We start from the raw sequence: 27,111 nt of genomic DNA on the forward strand, positions 1-27,111 counted from the left end.
GAATTTTCTTGACTCTGGTCGAAAATCAACTATGTATGGGTTGTCTATTTCAGGACTCTCTTATGTTCCATGGGTATATCTGTCTATCCCCATGTCAGCTGTCTTGTTTATTGTAACATGATACATCTTGAAATCAGTGTTTACATCTTCCAATTTTCTTCAAGATTGCTTTGGCCAGTTTAGATGCTGTGAATTTACAAACTTTAGAATCAACTTGGCAATTTCTTCTCAATACTGTGCTGGAAATTTTATTAGGGGTTACACTGACTCCGTACATCATCAAGTAGAAATTGGGTGTCTTAACAACATTGAGTCTTCCCATCATAAACGTGACATACCTTCCCATTTATAGTCATGTGCTGCTCACAAGTATACATTCTGAGAAATGCGTCATTAGGTGATTCTGTCATACGCAAATGTCACAGAGTGCACTTACACGAACCTACATGGTATAACTTACTACACACCTAAGCTATATGATATAGCCTATTGCTTTGTGGAGGGGGGAAATAATTTTCCCTTTAATCTTCTGGGTTCTTGGCCGAAACATTCCAGTAATAAGACAAATAGAAGAAAAACAAATACAAGTTTAATAACATGTATACCTTCTGCATACATTGGAGAGACCCAGAAAAAATGAGTCGCTTGTCAACATGGCTGAAGCCACCACTGTACATACCCCCTCAGCTAAAGACAAAAGGAGTGGGATTGAGGAGTCAGCTATGGGAGGTCACAGGAAAAGCACAGCAACAAGGATAAGGTTGTTATACAGACTTAAGTCCTTGTCTTCTGCAACTTTAAGAATTTGTCAAGATAAGGTCATCTTCCTTGGTGTAGCAAGAGATATTTTATAAATGGAGATTTCCCTTAAAAATGTAAATGTCTTTTACAAAAAGTAACATCATGTTTTTTTCAAAGCTTCTTCCACATCCGTCTAAAATAATCGTTAGGCCAAACAGACATATCTTGAGGTGTCAAATTCTGTTCCTCTATAGCGCGTAGGCTACCAACCTATACAATGTTACTGAATTGCATACTGCAGGCAACTGTAACACAATGTATGTAATTGTGTAAAGCACTGCGCTACCACAGTATGATGGCTACGTCACTAGGTGGTGATGATTTTTCAGCTCCATTATAATCTTATGGGACCACCATTGTTATATGCAGTCCATTGCTGATCAAAATACTGCTAAGCAGCACATGACTCTATTTAGGTATTTTAGAGTTCTTAACAGCAATTTTTGTAGCTTTCAGTGCAATGGTCTTACATGTCATTAGATTTGTTCCTAATATGACTGTTTTATACACTGTAGATACTACGTTTCAGTTTTCGAGTGTTCATTGTTCATACAGAATTGCAGTTTCTCACCATTATTGAAATTTCTATCCTATGACTTTTCAAAGTGCACTTATTATTCCAAAATTAGTTTTTTAAACTTTGTAAGATTTTTGTAAACATGCATTACCCCTTTTTTTCTTGTCTTATTATACTGACTAGGATTTCTACTGCAATGTTGAATAGAAGGCAAGAATTATATTTGCCTTTTTTCTAATCCTAGGGGAAAGGGATTTAACGTTAAACCATTACATACATTAGCTGCTGGATTTTTACAGGTGCCTGTTACAAAGTGGTGAAATTTTGTTTCTGGTTTGGTGGGAATTTTCATCCTGAAGTGTTCCATTTTATCAAATCTTTTTGTTCTGATTTTTCTCTTTATGCCAAGGTGGTAAACTATATTGCTGGGATAAATTCCACTTGGTCATGCTATTTATCATTTGTTTTTCATTGCTAAGCCCTACTTCCTACTATTAAGTATTTTTGCAGCTGTGTTCATGAGGGACATGAATGTTTTTTCTCATAATATATTTGTCAAGTTTTGTTACTGGGGTTATGCCAGCCTCATATAACAAGTTGAAAAGTTCACTTCGCTTCTTGAGAGAGTTTGTGTGGACCTTAGTATTATTTCTAACTTAAATATTTGATAGAATTCACCTGTGAAGTGATCAGGGCTTGAAGTTTTCTTCTGGGGAATATCTGTGATTACAAACTCAATACTTTAATAAACATTGAGCTATTTTGAGATTTATTCTTCTTGCACCACTTTTGACAACTTACATTTCAAAAGGCATTTGTTTCATCTCAATTATTGAATTTACTGGCATAAAGTTGTCCATAATATGCTCTTATTACACTTAATGTCCAATAGCTAAGTAATTATGTCCCTCTTTTCATTCCTGGTATTAGTAATTTGTTTTTTCTTTTTTACTTGATCAGGTCTTTCCCCCTAGTTTCCTAGGCTGTCCTAACACATTACCATAAACTGAGTGGCGTGGAAAAACAGAAAGTTATTCTCATATTTCTGGAGGATAGAAATCCAAAATCAAGGCTCCCTCTACAGGCTGTGGGAGAGAATCCTTGCTTCCTTGCTTCTTCCTAGTTTCTGGTTGCTGGCAACCTTTAGTGTTCTTTAGCTTGAGGCTGCATTACTCCAGTCTCTGCCTGTCTTCAATTTGCCTTCTCCATTTCTGTGTCACGAAGTAGGTAGCCTTCTTGTAAGCTCCAGTCATTGAATTTAGGGTTCATCCTAACATAGTATGGTCTCATCATAAATAATTGCATCTACAAATACCCTATTTCCAAATATAATCACACATTGAAGGTCTGGATGAATATGACTTTGGGGGGAATACTATTCAACCCTACATATTAGTCTTGCTAGGTGTTCATTAGTATTAGTCATTTAAAAAAACTCGCTTGAATTTGCTGATTTTCTCTTCACTAATGTCCATCTATTTTGGAAAAGTTCCCAGCCAGTATCTCTTCAAACATTTCTTCTGTACCATTCTCTTTCTCCTCTCCTGAAGGTTGTTACAGATTTAAGTCCTTGAAACTCAATTACAAGATGTAAGTCTACTTGATTTTGCCTTCAAAACTCATATGCTGTATTTTTATTTTCACGCTTTTCTCTTCAAACTTTCAGTTTTTATACTTTCAAATGCTATTTTCAATTTTATCCACCCTTTTCTCTATGTGTAATCATATCCAATTGTGGAATTTTCTTGTGCTTTTCAAACGTTGCCTGTCTCTGCTGAAAGTCCCCATCTCTTCAAGCGTGTTTGCCACTCTTTTCACTAGTTCCTTCAGCATTTCTATCAGTTATGTACCCCTGATAACTGCAACATCTGGGAAATCTCTGCATTTGCTTTTATTGACTGTTTCCTCTCTGGATCATTTTTTTCTGCTTCTTTGCAGGTCTTCTGATTTCTTACTAAACGTTGGATATTTTGTATAAATGCAGAGTAGGCGTGAAAACAAGTAAGTTACCTCCGGAAAGGGCATGCCTGTTCCTTCATGGGACTCCTGGAGTGGGAGACGGAGTTAATCATATCTGTAGTTGAGGTGGAGATGAGCTTTGCTGCTGCTTTGGTTTCATTCACTTTACCAGTTGCTGAAATATCTTAGGTGTACAAATCTCCTTGTGGTGTGGACTGGGATCTGAGCATTGCTGAGATTTCAGTAAAATCTCTATGCTTTTCAGCTGAGCTGAATTTCAGGCATCCTCTCTGTATTCCACTCAGGCTTTCTGATGAGGCAAACTCTCTGTACCATACCTTCTGGAGGATAGAACTGTTTACGACTCATGATGCCTCGGAAAGATCCTTCCTAATAAATGAGTACATTCTTTTCTAAAACCAGCTGTACTTCATGGGTTTACAAGATAAAAAGCCAATAGTAATTGAACTTCATTTCACAGCGAGTCTGTACAGGACACTGCAGAAGAGATAGGAAAAGCTGTCTCTTTTATAAATCCATTAAGCATTTACAATACATGTATGACACTGTTCTAGAAATATACAATGTAACCTTAGTACATGGAAAGGATAAAAACAGATGCCTAAATTACATTAGATCTCTAGTTTGATTTTCTAATATCTGGCTAAAAGTGGACTAGTGCAGGCTCCTTCTATCATGTGATGATGCCATCTCTTAATCAATATCCAACTGGTGCAAGGAGAAAAAATTGTTAAAGAGCATTCCTGTTTTTCAAACACATCCATTTCATTTATATTCTACCAGCTAAAATTCAGTCTTGTGCCTATTCTTAATTGAAAAGGAGTCTGGGAAACGCAACCTGCTGTTTACCTGGGACAAAAAGGAAATGGATTTTCACTGTCAGTTCATAGCATCCGCTAATTTTGTCAGCTTAAAACCTCTTACTTTTAAAGCCAAACATTCAATACAAAAATGTTAATTGGATTACAGAGAAATGTCGTCTTTGTTCACCCCATCTATTGTATCTGACAGTGGAGGCAAGGCAGAAGTGTATTTTGAGGGAGTATATAGTTATCTTCCATTACTTAAGCCTTAAGGTGAGGGATAAACACATATTCAAAAATTTCTAATTATAATCCCTTTTGGAACTTATTAATATTTTAAGCCTATGTTATTTCTAAGGATAAAAGTTAAACAATGGAATTAAAACACAATCAAAGTAACATTTTTATTTTAAAATAATTTAATGTGTTAGTGTATATCTTTAACCTAATATTCTAGTATGAACATACCAGTCCACATTCTTCCCTGGGCCTTCGCCCCCACACGTAATTTATATTTTCGTGAATGTTGATTCTATCAATTTCCCCCTTACCACACTGTGGTCTTCACGACAGAATTCGTCTCCTTGATATGCAGCAATCGGGACTACCTGCCGTTTCTCAGCTGTGGTTGTACTTCGACTTGCAGAGACATAATAAAAATTTTTTAAACTTCATACCCATATTTTTTTCTAGTGATGCTCATTGGTGTTCATTGAAACGTCTCCCATGTTCACTGCTGCTTGTTATAAACAGTATTTTGTTCCATTTGGTCTTCGTCCAGAACTCTTCAGAAACACTGAGTCCTATTCTAGCACCTTACTCATGACCAAGCTCTCTGGTCCCACCATACAACCATTTTCCTTTAAATTGCTTCCTCTTACACTTAAAACTTGCTCTCACCATCTTTTATGCTGGCTGTAGAACCACCTTCTTCTAAAAAGGTAAACCTCGCTTATCTTCCGCAAGGATTCTTTTGCAGACCAGTGTGTCACCAGATACCTTCAGATGAGCACTTTCTTCTTTTGAACTTTATCTGGGATATGCAAGCCATTCTTTATCTGTGCAGACAGGGATTCGGGGAGAAGCTGTTCGATCACTTGCATGGCCAGAGCGACAGAAAATTGTTTTGGTGGATATATCAATTATCTTGCACCTAGCTTTTTCGGATTGCTCATTTTGTCTTTTAGAATTTGAGTTCTACAAAGATCACATCCCAGTAAAAAGGCTCAGTATTTGCCTGTTCAAGGCTACTTTTACAAGTAATTATAATTTGCTATAAAGAGAGGTCTAAAAAGCTCTTGACTGCAGTTTAAGCTAATTTTATTAATGATCTGCTGTTATTTACAAACTTCTCAGCCTTGTGAATGAACACTAACCTTTGTTTTATGTGAAACATGATTGGAGTAATTTCAACTGTAGCTACTTCTCTCATTTTGGATTAAAATCTCACACCGGAGACTGAGCTGCATGAAATTATTCCAATGACATGTGACAGACCAGCTGGCAGAGGATCTGGCCCTGTGGCAGGAACCGAATGAACACCCCCAAAACCTCTTGTGCGAAGCTGACGCAATGACAGTGCTCACGTGAATTCAGGTCTGCTTCCCTTCATAGCTGGATTCTGGGGAAAAGAATTTCTTTACAATAATCTCTAAAACGTAAAACGCAGGGTTTTGCAGACTGCTTGGTGCATTTCTGGTGTTTCACTTAAATAAAGTAGAAGAAAAAATCTACAGTGCTTTAGTCCTTTGGTTTTATTTTCTGGGATTAAAAAAAAGTATAGGCATAAATGTTTTTTACATGATCCTCTTGAAGATATCCTTTAAAATAATTTATAAAATGGCTTAATTCACATCTCTTGATTATCAGAACCCATCAATGTCACTGTCAGCCTTGATTAATTGGTTGGAAATTTCAGAGCAAAAGTAACTCATGAATCTTTTCCCAATCCCTGAGAATTGTAATCATCACAGAACTATTTTGTCCCTTTCATCAGAAATCTCTGGAGAGTAGATGTGTTCGTTCGCTGTTAATAGGATAAGGAGCGGTGTCATAGAGGGTTAATCCGTGTAAACTGGTTTCCACTCGTAAAGAAATTTTCTGGAACAGAAAAGAAAATCATACATAGAAGTTTGTTCTTTCACAACAGATCACATCTTCAATATGTACTGAAGAATATCTTTTGGGATCGGGAATGCAAATCAATTCTAACGAGTGACAAGAATGAGACAGCTGTTGTACCGCCAAAGGTACCATCTGCAGTACTAGTAGACCTGGGAAAACCAAGCTTCTCTAGTCAGAAGTTGCTCATTTATCTTTCGTTTCTATGAAGAATCAGTAAAACTAAGTGTTGGGGATGGCCAATGCACATGTAGGCAGTGTTGATAAAAATTCTAAGAAAGGATTTCTGCAAATGTGATTGTTTTACGACCCCATTTCCAAAGCTGAGTCTTGCTAGTAATACACTACTTCTGCAACCACAGAAACAATTCATCTGAGAGGTTCCTCTTCTGGCATCACTGTTTAGAACGTTATTTTTGGGGGTGTAGACTTGCCTTTACAAAGTTCTCGTATTCCACCTGAAGGAAGTTAGACCACATAAATCTAGTTCTGAGTTTTCTTACCTGAAAATCACGGACATAGGTCAGGAAAAAACCAAAGAAGGAAAATGACATAGACCATTCTGCTGCAGTGGTGATCATATGAAGCACATAGCCCTTGAGTGGCAATGAAAAAAAGAACAGTCCTGTGAAATTCCATTCAAACGGTCTACAATTTCTCTCAAATAAAAAACCCGCCCCAGCTGGTGTGGCTCAGTGGACTGAGCTCCAGCCTGCGAACCAAAGAGTCACTGGTTCGATTACCAGTCAGGACACATGCCCGGGTTGCATGCCAAATCCCCAGTAGGGGTACGCGAGAGGCAACCACACACTGATGTTTCTCTCCCTCTCGTTCTCCCTCCCTCCCCCTCTAAAATAAATAAAATCTTAAAAAAAAACAAACCCATAATACCCTTGATTTTTCTCAACGTATCTTGAGAATTAAAGGCAGACTTTAGGAAAGTCCCCCGAAATGATGTGACTAACACAGTTTCATCTAGAGCACGTAAAAGTTCCATTTGAGTAACTAGGACAGAACAGAACTCCTACTCACCAGTCAAGAAGTTACTGGCTTTCCCAGAGCCAGAGATTCATCCAAAACCAAACCAAAACAAAACAAGTAAACAAGGCTCCTGGTAAACCTAACTGTTCTTTTTAAAGCGTTAAATAACATATGGATCATACTTGAAAGAATCAAGTAAATTGTTTCAACCATTCATTTTCACAAACATGTCCTATTTAGGGCTGATTTTTATTCAAAATAACTTAAAATAAAATGCCACTGAGTGGTTTGTGAAAACATACACTCATTGTATTATCTATTTAGTATGTGCCTTCTCTTTTTTTCTCGGGATCAAAGATGCTCTCTCTGTTCAGGTATCCTACATACTATGCAACCCAAATGCAGAGTCCATAATAATGCACTTCCATATAATAAAAAGTGGGGAAAAACATTTTTTCAATTCAGAAAACGAGTATTCTAATAATAGAAGACCTCAGTTGGGTATGTGGTATACTATTACTGTATCCTTATTTTGAGGAGTCAATTTCTGACAAAACTCTGCCATCGCAATTCTTTTCATGTCTTGAAAACGTCCACAGACCACAAGTGGCAAGATATAAATAATTCTATATAAACTCTATCATGTATAGAAAATCTTAATAGATAACTGATTATTCACCTGAAAATGTTTCATTGTTAGTGATAAAATGAAAAACACACCAAAATTCATCTGTAATATAAAGTGAAGCTTTTTAGATTCTAAGCTCTTACCTTGTCCTTGGGGTTCCAGTGGAGCTTCTGTACTATATCTGTGCCAAAACTGCCACTGTACAAGAGCGACGAGCAAGTCAGCACTAGGGGAGAAGCCCGTCAAGGAAGGTTCTCAGACAAGAGCTGTAAGTTTAAATTAGACTCAACACAAAAATTGCTTTAGAGGCCCAAAGGGAGCACAGTCTCCCTCCCTAGAGCACGGCTGCACCTCTCCCTTCCCCCTCTCCTTCCCCCATGGACGTGCATCTCCTGAACTCCAAGGGTCCCCAGGAGACCTGCACCCAGGGAGCAGCGGACAGCAGCAGCCTGTCTCAGGCCAACCCTCTGTACTTGTCTCCAAGGCCCATTTTTCTGACTGTTCAGTGAGCGGACAGCAGCCCCGCCTAGGGTCTCCCTCCTGCTTGCTGCTTCTATCCTAAGCACTTCCTTGTTTCGCTGTCCCCAGCTTTACAAATATACTCTCAAAATAATAACAATAATCCAAAAGGATTGCTCATACATTTGTTCCCAGGGTCCAAGCCCACCTTGTTAGAGGCCTCACACTACACGGCAGTAGGGGAACTGAAACGTGCCCAGAGGCTCACTATGAGATGTTCCCACCGTGAGCCCCGCCCCGCTCCCTGATCCGGCACTTCCATCACAAGCTCCCGCTGCACAACTGTTCTCGGGGAAGGCACGACCTCACCCACAGCACCTGAGATGAGCACGAGTAAGCTAACATTAGCTTCGTTCCTAGCTCAGTTACTGAGGTCCTATGTAAAGTTTAAATTTCATCTCTCACATCCTTGAATTTAGGGTCGCTAACCCAAGAATCTCACTGTCCACAAAAGGACTGCTTACCCTTTGCCAACCGTGTTCACTTAAATTCTTTGATTCAACTCCCTTTCCCAGGCGGCCACACATTCAGCAAAGGATACTGCTAAACGCACTTACTCCGCACCAGATGACCAGCAGCAGTCGGACCCAGAAGATCTGTTTGCCGTGGATCTTGGGCTGCATTTGGTAGGAAAGGGCAGTCTGCACAAACATGTACAGCGAGCCCATGCCGAAGGTGAGCACGGCTCCGCAGATGTGCACCGTGAAGAAGGTGGTTTTCTGAGGGCGGCGAGGAGAAACAGGAAATGAAAGGAGCTGCATACACCCCGCCAGCGCAGGGCTTACGAGCCGGCGATTCCGCTAGATGATTCCTGAGTGGAAACCCTCTGCCGACTCTACTAACTCCCTCCCGGGGTCATTTTCCTTCATAACATTCCGCATAAACCTGTGGACTGCAGTCATTCAAATGATCTCATAGGCCGCGACTAAAACTACGATAGCCATTATTCATCCATTTAATAGGTTTCAATTTCCAGGTGCCACTTGTATGTCAAGCACTGTTTAGTATTCCGGTATATAAGTGAAAAAAACAAACAAAAATATGGCCCTCGGGGTTTACATTCAAGTGAAGCAGTGTGAACAATAAATAATAAACTTTAGAAATAGGTAAGTTCCACAGTGTGTTAGATGCTGACACGGGCGAGAAAAAAAGGAGTGCAAGGCGGAGAAGGTTAGGGTGGTCGGGAACACTGGTGTAGAAAGGCTCGATTCAAATCTAAATACAATTTAAAGAATCAAGAAATTAAAACGTTCCCACTTGGCTCGTTTGACTGATTTTCAAAATTACGCAACAAGGGATTATGACAAATTGTAGTTTTTTTCCTCCTTTACCCCACTCTTCTTATCAGTAAGCATTTACATGTTCCTTTTTACTGTAACACCCACTGCTTAAAACGTGATGGCCGTCGCTCTCTAAAAAGCCTACAGTCAAAAGCCTTCCCTGAAGCCACTCTGTCTGATCAGACGCCGCGTGCGGTCCCCTTGGTGGGGAGGGCACGCAGCGCAGCCTGGTGCCTGGCACACGGGGTCTGACTCGGGGAACAGAGAGAGGCCGGGCTCGGTCGCCTCACTCTGTAATCGAGCTGCTAACCCACAAACACAGAGTCCATTTTCACAGCTGCAGACATAGACAGTTTCTAGTACGAAGAAGTAAAGTACAACAATTTATTTGCAAAAGGCATTAGTTTCCTTTTGGAGAGAGAAAGGGAGATTCCGATATGGTTGTGGGTGTTAAAGCGGGCAGTCAGTTATGAGCACTAAGGAGAGAAAAAAACTCAGTGTCATTACCACTCTGTGTAACAACAATAACATTCAGCATCCGTAAACTGTAATATAAAATGCTAGTATTTTCCTTGTTCAGAATTATGTAGATTTATCTATACAAAAAAGCTAGAAAACATAGGCAAAAGGGAAATTAATTATTTTAGGGCTAAGAACAGAAAAATGGGTAAATCTTTCCTGTTGGGAAGCGCCCTGCCTGGTTTCAGAAGCTGTAACCCCTCGTGGCTAAGGCTGAGTGAGAGACCTTGGGACCCTAAGCCACTAAGGAGACAAAGCTTATCTCCCTGGCAGGGGGGCTGCCTCTGCCCCCTTTACTTCACCCTGCCTGGCCCCCAGGGCAGATGACTGGTTAGCCAATGATGGGTAAGATTCCTCAAGGGAGGGATGACCTAAGACAGGCAAGGTCAAGAAGGAGCCCTCAGGGAAAGACTTGGGGGGCTACAGAAAAAAAGGGTGATGGACCCTCGCCCCTCAGCTTTGACACAGCCTGAGTCCTCATTCTGTCTGTAAGAAGTCTAATCTCTTGGCTGCCTTACTTCCCCTGCCTGACTTAAGCCTGAAACAATGCCGGAGGAGTGCACAGCCCTGGGCAGAAATGGGCAGTTCCCCTGGGCGATCAGGCCTAAGAAAGAATGCATAAAATCCTGTGAAACCTGCTTTGCTAAGAATGCCCTCAATTTTCTGATAAGGGTCCAAGCATGAAATGAGTTTGTTTCCCAAAGTTTTATGGCCCTTTAGCTATCTGACCCTGACTGAGAATAAGCCCTCAGAGTTCTTTGAATGTTATCTCTTGTTTGATCCTTACTGCCTGACACTGATGAATGAAGACCTTCCTGGAGGTAACGCTCCCAGAAAAGCAATAGAAGCCTGTCCAGGCAAGGGTCGGGGTACCCTCTCACTCAGAGCATGGCCATGCCCTTTTTCTCCACAGGACCTCTGCAGCCCGTGTGAATTTGTTTGTCCCATCTACAACACCGTGGACACCACTGGTCGGAGTCCACATCATTTTCCCCTTGAAAATATTCCCACATGTACTGACGAAGCTCAACACAGATACAGTCCGTTAGATGCCCGCTGTGATCCCACACAGCCCTGTGAACCAAACCCTGCGGATTAAAAAGCAAAGATAAAGAATTTGTCTTTTTACTACCGTAAATGCTCTACCGAGAGCATTTACTACTACATTTTTCTTATTAGAATAGAGGTATATAAAACTGCTTTGTGGTGTTTTGTTACATGGTAGCTCTAGGAAACTAATATAAACTTCTGCCTCTTTATCCCTCCTTATCCCTTGAGGATAATTTCCTAGGAAGAGAAAAGTTCCTCTAAGTAGGCACTGAGTACACTTACCATGTATTTGTTTTGCTGATTACTATTATACATACTTGTCTTCAAAGAAATTAAATTTGTATTTTTAAGTCAGATTTTTCAAATGCTGTATTATAATTATTAGGTCACTTTAAATGCAGGTAACTAGTTACAGCAGGAGACTTTTTCATTCATTCGCTTAGTCCCTCTGGCCTGTCTCAGTAAGTTAGTGACTAAATATTTACTGAGAGCATGTTTGTACTACGTTTTAAGTTAGGAGCTGAATATATAATGGCGGAAAAAACCACTGTGCCCGTAATTAATGGAGAAATACAGTGGAGTAAAATTTTTAAAAACGAAACTTATAGAACACAGATACAAAGTTAGACTGTAATAAGTACTACGAAGAATTAATTTCCGTTTGGAGAACACAAAGAGAGAAAACTGGAGCTACACAGCAGCAAGTCCACCAACAGAAAAGACTTCCCTGGGGAGAAGTCTGCACGGCACCGAGATCTGAGGGTGCCTGGATCAGTTTGGGCTCAGGGTGGTGGCAGGTCCAGCAGCAGAGACAACACAGGAAATGGAGCTCAGTAAACCTGCCTTATTGAAGGCACAAAGACATTCCCCTTACTGACGTCTCCGTTGTATGTACATTGTAGGTACACTGTATGTACATTGTATTGTATGTACATTGGAGACGTCAGTAAGGGGAATGATGCAGAATGAGGCTGTCCCCTGCTCAAAATTCTACAGGTCTAAAGTTACATGAAAAGAGATACAATCGAGAGAGAGAAGTAATGTGATAAACTGCCAAACTGCTTCATTTACTCAAAGACCTTATGTGAGCAGGCTGCTGTCTACCTCTCCAACCCCATTCTGAGTCGTTTGCCTTCTTAACGTCTGCGCTGTGCGTGTGCTGGATGCGTGTGTGTATGAAACAGACCTCCATTAAGAATCCCATTAAGACGCTGGGACTCTGGGCTTTGTTACAGCAGCAAGCACGACCCTGATATCCACCTGCATTATACTTACAGAGATTCCCAGTGTTAGCCATTACTAAGGCTCAAAAGTAGGAAAAGACCCATCAGACATTATCGGAATGGAGAACTTTAAATGAGAGAGACATGATATGCCTCTAATATACATATCTGTATCATGTGTGCTTTTATGTCTGACTAGTCATCAGATGTCTGACTAGGTTATCAAATATCTAAATGGAAACTTTAAAGATGTAGAGAGATCAATCAAAAAGCACCACGGGCCCAGCAAACAAGTGCTAGTACCAAAGACTTACCTGAAAGAACCCTGGTAGAAGTAAATATGGAGAGTTTGCGAATATTTGGTGAAGGCTGATTGCTACTTTAACATTAGAGTTCCCGAGAAAAAGCTGAAAGACCTACAGACCCTTCCTTCCTTTGCTTCCTCACCTGAGGGCTGGGTACCTGGAATGCAGGCGAAAGATGGTAACATCTGACCCAGGATAGAAAACATGTAAAGGCGTGCCCCTCACCAGGCATATTTTTTTAAAAAGCTTAAATCTGTAATTGTGTCACTTAGATCTGTATCGATTCTCTCTGGTCTTGAAGTAATCTCCAACTAAGTAGTAATAAAGAGTCTAATAAGTAGAGCTCTGTAGATCCTTAAAAAGATAGAATGTATTTGGAGAGACATTATTGAGGAAGGATTTTCTAATCATGAAGGTAGTTATTTCTAAAAGGGTTGAATAATTTCAAAGCAGTGAATTCTGTTTTGTTAAGAAAAAGAAACAGTATCAGCATGTAACCGAATGCTTAGGTTTTAGGTACTTCCGGAAAATAGGCTGGGTCACACCACCAACCTGAAAGTTTGCCACAAGAGAGAGTCCCACACAACTCATCAGTCCAAGGACAAGGCCAGCCTTGTTTAACCTGAGGACACACTTCCCTTCGGGGCTCAGGGCATGAACTTGCTTGTAACGAACGTAAATGGTAGCAACACCTGGGAAGAGAGAATCCAAAAAACAAGGGTTAATAAATAACCAAGAAATAAAGTTGCCAATAAATAGTTCACAAGGTCACTGCTATCCAGGAGCATAGATTTTCCTTTTAAGTTTAATCTGAGAGATAACCAACCCCCCCCCCCCCCCCAATAAGAGAAAGCTGTAGATTTTAAAGAAAATTTAAGCCTGCATTATAAAACTACTGACATTTCTGTGGAACTGAGCAAGTGATTGCTCCGGGAGTCGGGGGGTGGGGGTGGTTTAATATTTACTAATATTTAGGATAAAATTTAAGATGCAAGTTTGGTGTTTTCTGAAAATCTCTAGTGGTAAGTGTTATATGAAACAAAATATTCGTATGTTCAATGTTAAAGTCTAAAGTAATTAGTTCTAGAATATGGATAAAATGCACACAGGCGAAAACCACAAGATTATTTGCCTCAGTCTCATTTCATTTCATTTCAAAATCCTACAACTTGCCTCAAGCAGATGTAGCAATTCCACAGAAATAAAAACACTTTACCCGCTTTATTAGTCAAAAAAGGGCCAACTCAAACTTTCCATTGCAAAAATATTACCAAAGAACTCAAAAGTATAGAAAATGTAGCTTTTGTAGACATTTAAAAAACTTTAGTGATAAGCTGAATTTCTGTACATTGAATCATTTACTTGACTTTAATTTTTGACTTTGTACAAAAGAATGCAAATATTTAAAACAATCACAACTGGTGGGAAAAAAACAATGTTTTTGTAAACCACTAATAAAAATTTGGTTCAAAAAATAAGTAATCAATAGGAACGTAAAATACTGTAGAATTCCACCCCTGTGGCATTAGGATATCACTCAAAAATCAAAATCGGTTCCACTGCCGTTCTCCAACTTCTGAATGCTTCACCCCAAAGGAACTGCGGGGGGTTAGCTGTGGTCAGTGTGTGTGCAGCTCTGACCTCTCCTGGCTGCTTAAGAAATCGACGTAAGGCCCTAAGGCCCCGAGGAATACTTGGTTGCCCTTTGCAACTGTATTTGAATGAGTAGTCAAATAGTCCTACCGTTTTTTTTAAAGATTTATTTCCATAATTTGGCATTTCTAGAAATTGATTTTCTTTTAAAAGGAACATGTCTATAACTGATAATTTAGTGATAACATTCTCTCAGGTGTAGTAACTAAGAAGTAAAACAAAACAAAACAAAAAGAAGTAAAACAAGTAACACAATACTGTCTAAAGGTGAAAAGGGGCAGTTCAGCTTTAAGTTTCAGTGGTTAAAACCACTGTCACACTTACATAAAACGGCGGCAAAATTCAACATTGCCCCGAACAAGCATTTTTCTGGAGCGACTGTACCAGTGTCACTGAAAGAAAAAAAAAAGGGAGGTATGTGGCTTTCTTCTGAGGGATAAGAAATAACTGCGGTTACTTCAAGTCCTTTATCTTTTTATAAACCCGCGTTCACCTCTTATAATTTCATATGGAACATGACAATGAGCTCACAATATTTGCCTCATTTACTTTTTTCTATCACTTAAGATTATTTTTTTCACGTAGTAGGAATCAATGTAAACTGACAAAAAGCCATCCTGAGCATGTTAAGAATGTGTCACTGACTCACATCAGTCAGGCAGGCGTTCATCTGTCTTTCCCGAATATTCTCTAAACGTCACATGTCATTTCACAACTTGGTCTTTTGTTATCTGTTGTTGACTCTGCCTATAACTCAATTAACATCTAATTGTTTCCTAATTAAAAAAATATTTATCAGGCACCCACCATGTGTCACACGGCATTCTAGGGACAGGAATGCAGTGGTAAGTACAGGAGACAATGCCCTTGGCCTCCTGGGGCTTCTACTGAAGACCAGTGTGGAGCCCTCACTTCCCTGTGGCCTTGACCACTCCTCCAGCAGAACGCTGACTCACACAGCATTCTGCCCAGACCTGTATTGAAACCAGCTATTACAATGCATCGCAACGCCTGTCTTTCAGGGCAGTGCAGTGTACACTGGTGGTCCCCAAAACTGGACCCTTTCGGCCCCAGGGTCCAGTTTTGTAGAAGATGTGGGGGGGGGTGGGGGGAACACAACAGGAGGTAGAGCTTATGCCAACTGTGGATGGATGAGGGGAGCTCAGGTGAGCCTGGCTTGCTATCCCACTGGGGGGTGGGCAGGATGAGGTGACCCGGGAGAGACCTCAGAGGACCCATCCGAGGCCCAGAGGCTGGGACCCCTGGTGTACACAGATCCAAACTTTAACAGCCCACCATCTGCTAACAGTGGAGCCCTGGGTGTGTTCCTGTATCTTCCTGAGACTATCTGCCGACTGGAGCTATCAGCCTCCTCCCAGCCTCACTGAGCGGACAGAACTGAAACCGCTGTCAGGCAGTGCAGCGTCCACCAGAGCAGCAGGCACACACAGCATGTGAGCGCCTTTGCCTTCCCTCAAACTGCTGTGAAGCCTTGAGAGGCAAAGTCTTTGGCCTTGAACTGAAATGCTGCAGGAAGGAGACATTAAGGAACTCAACTGAGACACTGTAATAAGAATAAAAAAAGAACGTAGTCATTTCCGGTAAGGAAGGCATCAGGAAAATTTGGTGAACACCTGGACTATGTTCAAGAAAAGTAAAGTATCAAATATGGATTCAGTAACGTATCAAACATGAATTTGAAGGCCTACTCTACAAAGTATCATCAGATACAAAAGATTCTGTTACTCTTTGATCATGTTCAGCGAGTGGGGATTTTGGGGGTTTTTTGTTATGTTGAAACCTCCACCTTTCAACTTTTCAAGAATAACGTATGCGTACTACTCCTATCAGAAAAACAGCGCAATTTTAGGAGTTGCACTCCAAATGATGTTCTTGTTTTGGATTAGCCAAAAAGAAAACAAAAGCACGCATTTCCAAGGGGGCTGGCTAGGCGGCTCATTCCCTGGCTCCGGAACACGGATATAAACTGGCTTGCAAATGAGAACAGCGTGCCCACCACTGCCTCAGCACAGCCCTCCACCCCACAGTCAGCACGCGCTTTTGATCACACATCATAAAAAAGTCTGATCACGTAACTTCAAAATACATGTATTATTATACATGTATTAAGTTAAATACTTTGAGATTTAAAAAATACACAAAGTTCTACTAATTTCATCTTGTACCCCATGGGCCAGTGTCGCGCACCCACCAGGGCACCCCCCACTCGAACCTGGGGGACGCTGGAAGCCAACTTGCAGAATTGTCTTGGAAGTGAAATTTACTTTTGGTTATGTCCTTGGCAGCTGTAACAAACCTTTTAGTTAGGGTTTATGAACTGAAAGGAACTAGCTTAACTTAATCATTTTTCAGGTGAAGGAAATGAGCTTAACAGAGCTCAAAATAAGTACCACTGAATTTAAATACGTTATAATGTTGGCGCAAGAACCTAGGGTAATAATACTAAGTTCACTCGCAGAAAAAAAGACAGGGACAGGAAAGGACGCGTCTAGGGGACTATTGGTCAGGAAATCACATGCAGTACCAGCAGAGAACTGAAACTGAAGAACTCAAAGGGCCTCTCAAGTTATTTAAAACTCTTTAAAGTGAAAGCAGACAAGGTTTTGAAGGGGAAATAAAAACGCAGGACTCTCACGAACCTTCTCTATGTATCTTCTCTTGGAGTTACTGAAGAATGACCTGGCGCTTTAAGCTACGTGCTCTCTGGCAGGGTAGTAAACACTGGTGATTATGTATCAAATGACCCCTAGAATTGGAACCTTAAATGAAAAATATCCTTGGGCTTAGTACCTCTTCCCCAAGGGCACCCCACATTCCCCGTGTCACACTACACCTCTGTGGGAACAAGTGTGACGGGAATACCCTGGTCTCTTCCTGACATTCATGAAAAACGGGTTTGCCCGTTGGTGTCTCATCCTTTAAAAGTTTACGGTTTTGTGTATTGGAAAGGTATTCTTTCAGAAGGTAAACAAATGAATGAAACAACTCCAACAATACCGAAACAGGCCAGAAACTCTGGAAGGAAACCTGCCAAACCACTGACCGCTGGTGTGGGGGCAGGAACTTGAGGGAGATGGGGAGAGGGAGGCTGACTGTTCGTTTTACCATCACGCTGGAAGGGTTTCAAATTCGTTATGATAAACACATACAGCCTTTATAGTTGGGGGAAAGAGGTTACGGACACATGTGAAACTGAGGACCTATCCTTACTAGTCATTTTGAAATTTCGAAAATGTTGCCAACAAATTTTGATGCCTAACACGCCAGCAGGATCTAGGCCACACGTCCTAAAAACTAGAGCATCTAGAGTCAAACCCGGCGGTGAGATTGAATCTTGGCTCCATCCCTCACTGAGTCGGCTGTCCTCGGACAAACCACCGAACCTTCCTGGACCTCATTTCCTCAAGTGGGGGTAACAGTTTCTACCACAAAGGATGGCTGTAAGGACTCAATTCCTTGAGACCGAAGAATGCTTAGAACATTACCTTGTACACAGTAAGCAGACCCATAAATGTTCGTCATTACTATTATCTTTTAGTGTTATTGTTGTTATCTGCAGCATTGTTTACACTTTAAGGCGAAGTCACTCCAATTCTATCTGCCGAGACAATTACAAATACTTGTTTGGAGGACAAGGCACGGAAGTGTCCCAACTCACTAAGCAATTCCCCAACTGAATCTTAGCCCTCTCTCCACATTTCTCCAGCACCCAGGAAGAGCCAAAGGCACCCCCTTATTACATCCCTCTTATCGCTGCAATGCCAGACACAAAATCTGCATTTTAAAATGCTAACGTTACACCTCGGCTTCAATGCGGACCGTGAACAAGACACACACGTTCCCCCGCACAGTACGTGCCGCTGACCTGATGTAAGGCAAAGCAGGGTCGACGTGGTGGAGAGTGACGGCGGTGATGTACGAGAAGATGAAAGCAGCAGCCGTCCAAATCACGAGGGCTGAAGGGAGGAAACTGAGGCCTTGCTGAAACCACCACATCTCAAACAGGTCTTCTGAAGTAGAAAAAACAGATCAGACACGATTATTCACGAGCGTTTCATCTCTTAGCCACCCACTCCCCCAACCTTGGACTGAGCACCCTTGAGCTGTTCCCTTTCTGAAATCGTCCCCCCCCACACATCTCCGAACACTGGCTCTCCTTCAACTTCTCAGTAAATGAAACCAAGATTCACCCACTTGCCACGTCCAGAAACCTCTCTCCCATCCTTCCACACAAAATCAAGTACCAAGTACTGTTTATTCCTCCTAAATGTCCTTAAAATCCACCTCTTCTCTCCATCTTCACTGCCGCTACCCTACCTGAACTACCACCATTTCTTGGCCAGCTCGTTATTGTTACCTACTAAACGGTCCTCTTCCAGACTGGGCCACAACCAATCTGGACGGCACCCTCAAACCAGAATGCTCCTTCTAGTTCTAAAATACCAACCCGACCCCCTTCTTCTCCCATGAAGAATCCTTCAGTGCTTCCCCTATCTCCTTTTAAAGGTTTTTTCCTCCTTAACGTGGTCTGGAAGGTCCCTGCACTGTCTGATCTCTACTTACCTTCTATATTCCTCTCTGGCCACTCTGTCTGCTCCCAATTCCTTGCTCATCATCATCACCATCACAAAAACAGACTTACCATGTGTCAGCAATGGTACTAAGCCCTTTGAATACACGATCTCATTTACTTCTCACAGCAGAATTATAGAGGTTAAGAGAACTGCCCAAGGTCATGGGGAAGTGGAGACAGGACTCAAACCCAGGCCGTTCCATTCCACCGCCACCTGCTAGTCTGGCTGGCCACAGCAGACTTCAGATCCCCAAACCGCAGTGCTCTCTCACACCTTCACGCAGACTGTGCTGCCTGGGCCAGCAGACTACAGTGCCGTCACCCCTCCCCGCCACTGCCACCAGGGAACTCCTGCACATTCTCAGGTCTCAACTCTTCGCCTTCAGTTGAGTGTCCCTGCTCTGTCTCCACGAGTACCCTTTACTCCCCCCTCCCCCAGGACACTCACAGCACTTAGCTGTTGCTTGCTTGTTTGGTTTTATCTTCCTCACTAAACTGTAAGTTCTGTGAGAGCAGGAACCAACTGTTTTGTTTGCCACTGTAGTTCCAGTTCCTCCACGAGGGGGAAGAGAGAGAGAGGGCCTACATACACCCAGACCACACATCACCGCTTTCTCCCTTCGTTCCGGACTGAGGATGTTGGTAAGTAGCAATGGGTCAGTAATGTGAATTAGAACACATAATTGTCTCTTCGGGCATGTCATTTTTTAAAATAAATATAGAAATACATTCAAATTGTAAGAGATTACTCGTAGGCACGTGAAAATAATTTCATGTGCGGAGGAGCATCTTCTCACAGTTTAATGGACTGAAATTTAGTATTTCCCATAAACTTTGTAAAGATACAACTCTTATCTCCACCCACCCTCCAGTGCGTTCGGCTTCCTCACCTCAGACTGACTTTCCAAACACTGAAACCTCAGCCGTTTCTGACTTGTACCCGTCATTTACTCCGATCAGCTGACTTGTTGCTAAACATGTATATTCAAATCTTGCCAAAGTAGTTTCTTTTCCTTTGCCCCTAAAGCCACCATTATAGGCTTGATTTGAATAATTCCAGTATGAATTATCATAATCTCCTTCCTGTTCTGTTTCCCTTGTCAGGCCCTAGCAGTCCATCAATTTTCTTAGCTATTTCGTTAATCACAACAATTCCCAGCTTCATTCCTATAGTGCTTTCCCCAGCGTAGGTTTTGGGGACAATAATTCTCAATTTCCATAAAGTTTGAAGTACAGTACTTCTAAAATCTTCCTCTCCTTTCATGTCTTTAAATGTTGTTTGAATTTGCTGCAGATCATTCAAATCGGAAATCCCTAGGAGTCTAGTACCCCATGTGCTGGTTCTGCCAGCCCTTGCGCGTGAGTTTGGTGGTTTTTGATGCCGAGCTCAGTCGAGAGAGTATCCGACAAGGCTGAGAATAAGGATGAATGACTCCAGGGAGGGTCCGTAAACATTTATTTTTGCCAGGTACTCTGGCACATGACCAGCCTGGGCCAACTTCAGTTTCTTGGCTTGCAGGTGTTTTCAGCCCCTGCCAATGTGAATCTTGGGTCTGAGTGAGGGCGGGCCCGGCAGCCTTGATATACCAGGGAGTTAGACTTGAAAGGGCAGGACCAATAAGAAGGTCACCAGGGCAGAAGGCCCTAGGTACCTAGCAGCAGGCAGAACTGGGAGGACAAGTATTGCAGGGTGGGACCTCACCTTTAGGGTGACCTTTCCTCCCCCAGCACATCGCTAGTCACGTGGCAGACCCCTTTAGAGGAGGAACAAGGGGGCTGGAGAAAAGCCTCATGGGACTCCCATTCAAGCCCCTGAATGACCAATTCCTTAAGCATTAAGTCCTCAAGACAATGTTTCTGGCCTGCATCGAATAGTCTTAGGAACAAAGCCTTGGGTCTGCTGACCGCAGAGACAGAGTTTTAGTCACACTAGCCCTAACGACTAGGCTTCTGAAGCAGCAAGGCCAGAAGGAGCACCACCATGGCTGACATCAGGACCAGCTGCATTGACAAATGATCCCCTGCCCTGGTGCTGACCAATCGGTGGAGACCAGGACCCTGAGACATACCTGGAAAGCTGATGAATATTCTATTGAGATCCTCCCCTGGGGCCTCCAGATAAAAGCCCTTAAGACAAAGGACCCAGCACACTAGCACCCTCCCTGGAGTACAGAGTTCCTATAGGCACCTCTCCTCACCCCCTCCTTTTCCCAGACAGCCTCTCCCACACGCCTCCCCTTCCCCTAGGCCCAGCACATGGGCCTTCTTCTAAGCCCCAAGGTTCCTTCTTTTGCCTCCATTACTTGTTTCCTGAGTCCATGCAGCCCAGCTGGCTCACTACTTCTACCCTTGTAACTTTCTGATTACACTTTCACTTGTACTTGAGTTCCTTGGCTCTGAAGTCTTTTCTTAGCTGAATTCAAGGACCGAGGTCTAACATGTGACGTCGTTAACAGTTTCTGTTCCAGGTGGTACCTTTATTCCCCTACCTGGTGGGAATGAATAAATTTCTTTGTGATCTTCCTTTGCCAAGATGGAGCTATTTTTTCCTAGCCTACCTTTCACTGATTTTTGTGTAGGCTTTTTGAGGGTTCTGGATAATGTTGCAGGAAGGGGCTTGCGCGAGGCCATGGGTTGTATGAGTTCAAGTAGAAATATTTACATTTTACTTGTTATGAAAAAGTCATCCTCTGAAACACCATTTACACAAACTACCCCAAGAATGGTGCCTCTAAAAACTGTACACCTGGGAGGTCGAAGGGGGTTGGTTTTATCTCTCTACCCTGGGTGGGGAGCAGGGGGAGCCTACCACCTATTCCCAATTGGGCTTCATTTCTGCTGTCAGGCAAATGCCCCCGAAGGACACACGCTGCTGGTTTACTACTCTGGTCTCAGCTGACTTTCTTACCCCTGGGGGTTTCCCTCTCTTTCCTGCAAGACCTGCTGTGCATTTCAAAGGCTAACACAATCTACCCAGCATTTCGGTGTTTTGGCAAAAGGGATTTTCAAAACATTTTGTCCATCCCACAGCTAGAAACCTGAACTCTTCCTCATTTAATCCTTTTTGCATGTCCAAATCCTTCCTGGTCTTCAGAATGGAGCTCCAATACCATCTTCCACCCACACCACCTTCCCTAATCCCTTCGCATCTGGAAATAACCACCAGAACAAGAGAACGCTGGATCTGCACATTCTGACAGCTCACTGTCCTCCACAGGATGCAAATGGAGGAGGGTGTCTTAAGTGGATAAAATCCTTAATGGGGACTCCACTTCTCTACCTAAGCGTAGCAGAGGGCCTCACCGAACAAATATTTTTTGAATGAACAAACTGCCAGAACCAAATCCTCTTAAACCCCCCAAAGGTTTTTGATGTTTGTTTTAGTAAACAGTATTATCATTTTTCCAGGTTACCCAGGTTCTAAGACCTCCAAGTAACCGTAGGTTCTCTCTTCCAAAGCCCCCACAGGCTGCCACTAAGAGGTGGTGATTCTACCTCCAGTCACCTGCAACCATTCTTCCTCCCAGTTCCCAGTGTAACCAGTCAAGTCAGAGTCTCCGTCCTCTCAGCTTAACTGCCTTCCTCCTTCCCCTCCATCCATTCTACATGCACTGAAGAATTAACCTCCCTGTAACGTTCCTCTGCTCAAAAGCTTGTTTTTATGAAATTGTATGAACTTGGGCAAGTTTCATTAAACTGCTTCTCTGAACCAGTTTCTCCTTTGAAAAACGGGCATAATATTATTGGCAAAGGCTGCACTGTCCAATGCAGTAGATACTAACTACACGTGGCTATTTAAATTAAAATTTTAATTGACTAAAATAAAGTAAAATTTAAAATTTCAGTAATCAAAAACACAAGTGTCTAGTGGTTATCATACAGGACAGCAAACTGAACATCGAGTACATTTCCCTGCTCATGGAAAAGTTCTATTGGACTGTGCTAGACAGTCATTGCTGAAATCGCACTGATATAGCACAAGAACTGAACACACTGCTGACCCAAATGTTAGCTTTCAGTATTAACTGTGAAATGTTCTAAAACGATACTCACTTCATGAGGCTCACTGAAGAACTAAATGAGATGATGTACGTAGTAGGTGATACGGATAACACGGTATCACAGGTGGTCAGTAGATGTTTGCTCCTCTTTTGGAATGTGAAAGATGAATTACCTGTTTCAGTATCAGTCTTCAAATCTGCCCAAACCTGCCCCTTGGTATATCCTGAAATCCACATACAAAGCAAATCAGAGGTTGTTTCAACTTTCAACTCACATGCTTTTAAAAATGTACAATTTCAAGTCAATGCACCGATGCTGTTTATGGGCAGAACACTATGCTGCAGCATTATTAGTAGGTTATTTTTCCTAGAGTTGATACTTGTGTGTTTTATAATGATGCTGTACCATCTAGAAAGTCTAGAACATCAATTCGCTAATCCTTTCTCATATTAGACACCTTTCCTTAACCTCAGAGAAGATAAAAGAAAAAAACTACTGAGTTTCCCCTATAGAAGGAAAAACAAAAATGAGGAAAGAATAATAGCTCATTATATAAGCAAGATAAAGCACTAACTATTCTTTGTGATCCAACTGAAAGAACATAGGTGTGAGATCAGATTTATGTAAGTGCAAATCCTAGCTTTATCATGTCCCAGTTCTATGATGATTTCAGGAAAGTTGCTTAGCTTCTCCGAGTTACAATATTCTGATTTGTAAAGTAGCCATCTCAAAGTTGTTCCTCAGAGTAGAACCAAGGAAACATAAATATAATAATCACAGCTGACATCAATTTTGCACAACCATAACCAGCCACAGGGATGGGGAAAAACACTTAATTCTGGGTATATATGAGTCATCTTGGGTTCCTATCTCCTTAGGTTTGGGGGGTTCTAGTCGTTCCAACTGACAATTTAGATGAGAAACGGGCTTGAAATGGTTGCCCAGTTTGCTAACCACATCTGAGAAATTTACGTGCACGGATTAGGTGAGCAAGAGAAGTATTGCTCTTGTATTTTCACTTTGGAAGGCCGGACGCAAGGCTGGCAAACTCCCAACCAAGCAAAATAAGAAGTTTAATGGTTAATAATTTAAGAAACCTTTTAAAATCCTTGCAAATATTCAGGCATAATCTTCACATGGCATGACAAATGTTTTACAAAATGTTCTGGCATCTCTCACCTATGTCCTCTGCTTTCTTTGATGGTCCATGAATCAGAATTGCAGTTACAATTTTTTAATTTCACAAATATTTAAATGCCACTGGTAATAAGATGAACTCTTTATGCTGTCTCCTCTAAGTGGTGGCTGCTAAGAAATGATAAGAAAGAAAACTCTGGATATTCCAAGAGAAGAAAGCCCCACTTCCTTTAGAGAAGGCCCGACGCACAGCAGAAAACCGTTCTGTTTCTAAACACTTAACTTGGCCTTCTGACAAATTAAATTTTCTTGTAATGCCTAAATCCTAGAGTCTAGAAGATTAAGCAAGTTTTTTTTAATAAGTTGGATCAAACATTACAGGGAACTGGGGGAGAATCTGATGATGCATTGCAAATTACAGAACTGCATTTGGGTACCGATTTATAATACTTGCAAGATGTGGAAAAAAATCCTTTCTGTGCTTTTCACATGCCTCTTTCAGTAAAGCACTGTGGTGCAAACAAAAGACTCGCCTTTACCTTTCGGTGTTGGGCTCACCCCTCCACCAGCCCCGCGACAGAACTGCGCTCAGGAGACTTAACTTCGTGTAAACACACACGGCACCTCAGATCTCGATCTCAAACCTTCCCCCCACCGTCCCACCGAGGAATCTGAGCCCACGAGTGACAACTGGAACGCGTCCTCAACCTCAGTTTTTGTGGGACTGGGGCAAAGGTTCTCCGTGACCACTTAAAACAAACAAAACCAGGAGACTGCATATTTAGACCGCTACCGTTTTCCGGAGGCGCGAAACTCTCGGACCAAAGCCAGGGCTTGGCTTTGCCCCGGGGCCGGGAAAAGATGCGGGAGGAGGAGCTTGGCAGGGCTCCGGCAGCGGGGATGGGGGAGGGGGCAAGACACCCAGAACAAGGACGGAAAGGAGAGGCGCGGAGAGCGGAGCCCAGCCTGCAAGCACCCCCGACCCCCGGGAACCCTGGAGCCCTGCCGCGGCCACCACCCGGTCCCTCTCCCGCGCCTCTCAGTGTTGTCTCTGGAAGCGGCAGAGCTGCCACAGACTCGCACGCCCCCCACGGGGGTGGGGGCCTCCAGGACGCGCCCACGCCTCCCGCCGGCCGGACCCTCCAGACCCTCTGACACACACCCCTAGAGAGGACTGGGGCCGCTCCCCACCCCCCTTTCGGCCTACCTTGGTGGGACGAGCCCGCCGGGGCTGACCGCTGGGCCCGGAGCTGCGGGCTGCTCGGAGACGGGGCGGGGCCCGGGGCGCGCGAGGCCGCAGGGAGGGCGGGCCGGGCGCGCTCCCCGCCGGGAGGAGCGCGCCCGCGCCGCCGAGCGCTCCGACCCTGAGTTCCTTTACGGCCATCGCGAAAGTGTCGTGAACGTGCTGCCGCCCATCAGAGTCACTCCGTCGGCTGGAGGCGGAGGTCTGAATTCTAGCGGCTTGCGGGTGAGGCTGCGGGGCTCGGTCTTGGGCAGAGAGCCGGGGTGTGCGTGTGTTGGGGGACACGGCTCTCAGGGGGGTGCAGAGGGGGCTGCGGGGCGAGGCGTCGGCATACAGCGGTGTGCGGACTCAAGCGAGGCGAACGCCGTCCTTCCTCCTGCTGGGTGGCCTCGCGCGCGGCGTCGTGGAGAGCGCGAGGGGCGAGCGCCCCTCCGGCCCGGGGAGAGACTTTGGGGCGGCCAGATGCCAGCGCGGGACCCCGGGGGCCGCTGCGGGAGTCGGAGCGGGCAGAGCCTCGGCGGGCCGGGGTTGGGCGGGCCGAGGGCTAGGGGCGCTGCCCGCGCGGAACCGACCTTGCCTGGCAGGTCCACACCATCCGGTGCCGGGGTGGCCTTCCCTTTGGAATGCGATGCTGGTGTTTCGTGGTTGGGCCGCGCGTCGCGGTCAGCAACTTCTCTCGAAATGTCAGTGTGTATTGACAAGCTCTGCGATCGCCAGCTGGAGTTTATTTGAGCACTGTTCTTGGAAGGAGAGAGGGCTGGAGGGTGGCCGGCGTTAGTCCGTGTTCCAGGAGCTCGGGATGAATGGGACCTTTACATTTAGCCGCGTTTGACTTGTTTTCTCCGACTCGGTGCTTGCCGTTTTTGTGTCATTTTTGCTTTTTTGTGTCATTGAAATCTCTTCATTAGTGAACCCATATTAAGATAGTAAGCAAATTTAGAGTTATCTTTCATCGTATATTAGTGCCTTGTCTCGTGTGTGGACGAAGATACTCAGCTCCTGCTCTAGAACTAGTAGGGACGTGTTCGGTGTGCGTGTTGGATTGGCAGCAGCACGAGTTAGACCGCGGTGAGAGCATTTCGAGCGCTACTACTGTAGAACCGTTGGCGGTCGCATAAAATTCCAGAGACTGAGACTCTAAAGGCATTTGGCTGCATGTTTGTTCTGTGCTGAGAAAAATTAGTCAAAGCCCCTCAATGCAACTCGTCTTTACACTCCTTCCATTTAAGGAATAAGCCGGATAAATCTGCCTCTGGTATTAACCTGTCCCGACAGAGGCATCTTTATTTGTTGTCTGGTTAATAAATAATTGAATATTTACAACCATGGTTTTATAAATGTACTCTCCTTTCCCACACCCAGTTTCTCAAAGTTTGCATTGAAAACACTATGAAATGTTTGATATAGAACTCTAAACTTTTTTTTATAACTCCAATTACATTTTACTGCATTGTCGGTTTGTTTTCCAGGCAGCAGTAAGTAGTTCCTGAAGCTGGCTCCAAGTGCCTGCGATGTTCTTTCCGGGGGGCACGCTGGGCTGCCTCTTTTTTTTTTTTTTTTTAGTGGAATATAAAAATAATCTACAAAATGCTAGGCTGTTTGCTTTTTTTTTCTTTTACTGGAGGAAGTTGTTTCCTATTTTTAAGGAATGCGAGATTTCACTTTGGCAAAACAGTAGATCTAAATTGTTTTACACAGTACTGTTTTTGCTTCCAAGTCTCCTGAAAAGGCTTTTGTTTTTGCTGGCTTGTTTGT

General features: G+C 43.2%; 2 protein-coding genes across 6 annotated transcripts in view; one reads left to right on the forward strand and one right to left on the reverse strand.

Annotated features, from left to right (window-relative positions):
• Window positions 1-5,832: 5,832 nt before the first annotated feature.
• Window positions 5,833-25,451, reverse strand: DRAM2 (DNA damage regulated autophagy modulator 2). Of its 4 annotated transcripts, XM_053915588.2 has the most exons (10): window positions 25,321-25,396; window positions 24,156-24,284; window positions 23,028-23,199; window positions 18,267-18,411; window positions 14,705-14,772; window positions 13,280-13,419; window positions 8,892-9,069; window positions 7,975-8,057; window positions 6,726-6,818; window positions 5,833-6,201 (listed from the first exon to the last, which is right to left on the reverse strand). In XM_053915588.2, exons 4-10 carry the CDS (start codon window positions 18,395-18,397, stop codon window positions 6,094-6,096), a joined length of 801 nt encoding a protein of 266 aa, XP_053771563.1. In that variant the 5' UTR covers window positions 18,398-18,411; window positions 23,028-23,199; window positions 24,156-24,284; window positions 25,321-25,396; the 3' UTR covers window positions 5,833-6,093. The 4 variants fall into 4 exon arrangements, with proteins under 4 accessions (XP_053771563.1, XP_053771564.1, XP_045059578.2 ...); XM_053915589.1 differs by lacking the exon at window positions 24,156-24,284 and having other exon boundaries at window positions 25,321-25,451; XM_045203643.3 differs by lacking the exons at window positions 24,156-24,284; window positions 25,321-25,396 and adding an exon at window positions 24,653-24,789.
• The window catches only part of CEPT1 (choline/ethanolamine phosphotransferase 1), a 35,857-nt gene continuing 34,089 nt past the window's right edge, over window positions 25,344-27,111 (forward strand). The window contains exon 1 of one of the 2 annotated variants that reach the window (XM_024570114.4): window positions 25,344-25,581. The gene's annotated coding sequence lies outside the window, so the exon portion shown is untranslated. The remainder of the gene's footprint in view (window positions 25,582-27,111) is intronic. The other variant, XM_024570115.4, reaches the window with a different exon arrangement.

The sequence above is a fragment of the Desmodus rotundus genome, chromosome 12 (assembly GCF_022682495.2).
Source record: "Desmodus rotundus isolate HL8 chromosome 12, HLdesRot8A.1, whole genome shotgun sequence".
Classification (NCBI taxonomy): Eukaryota; Metazoa; Chordata; class Mammalia; order Chiroptera; family Phyllostomidae; genus Desmodus; species Desmodus rotundus.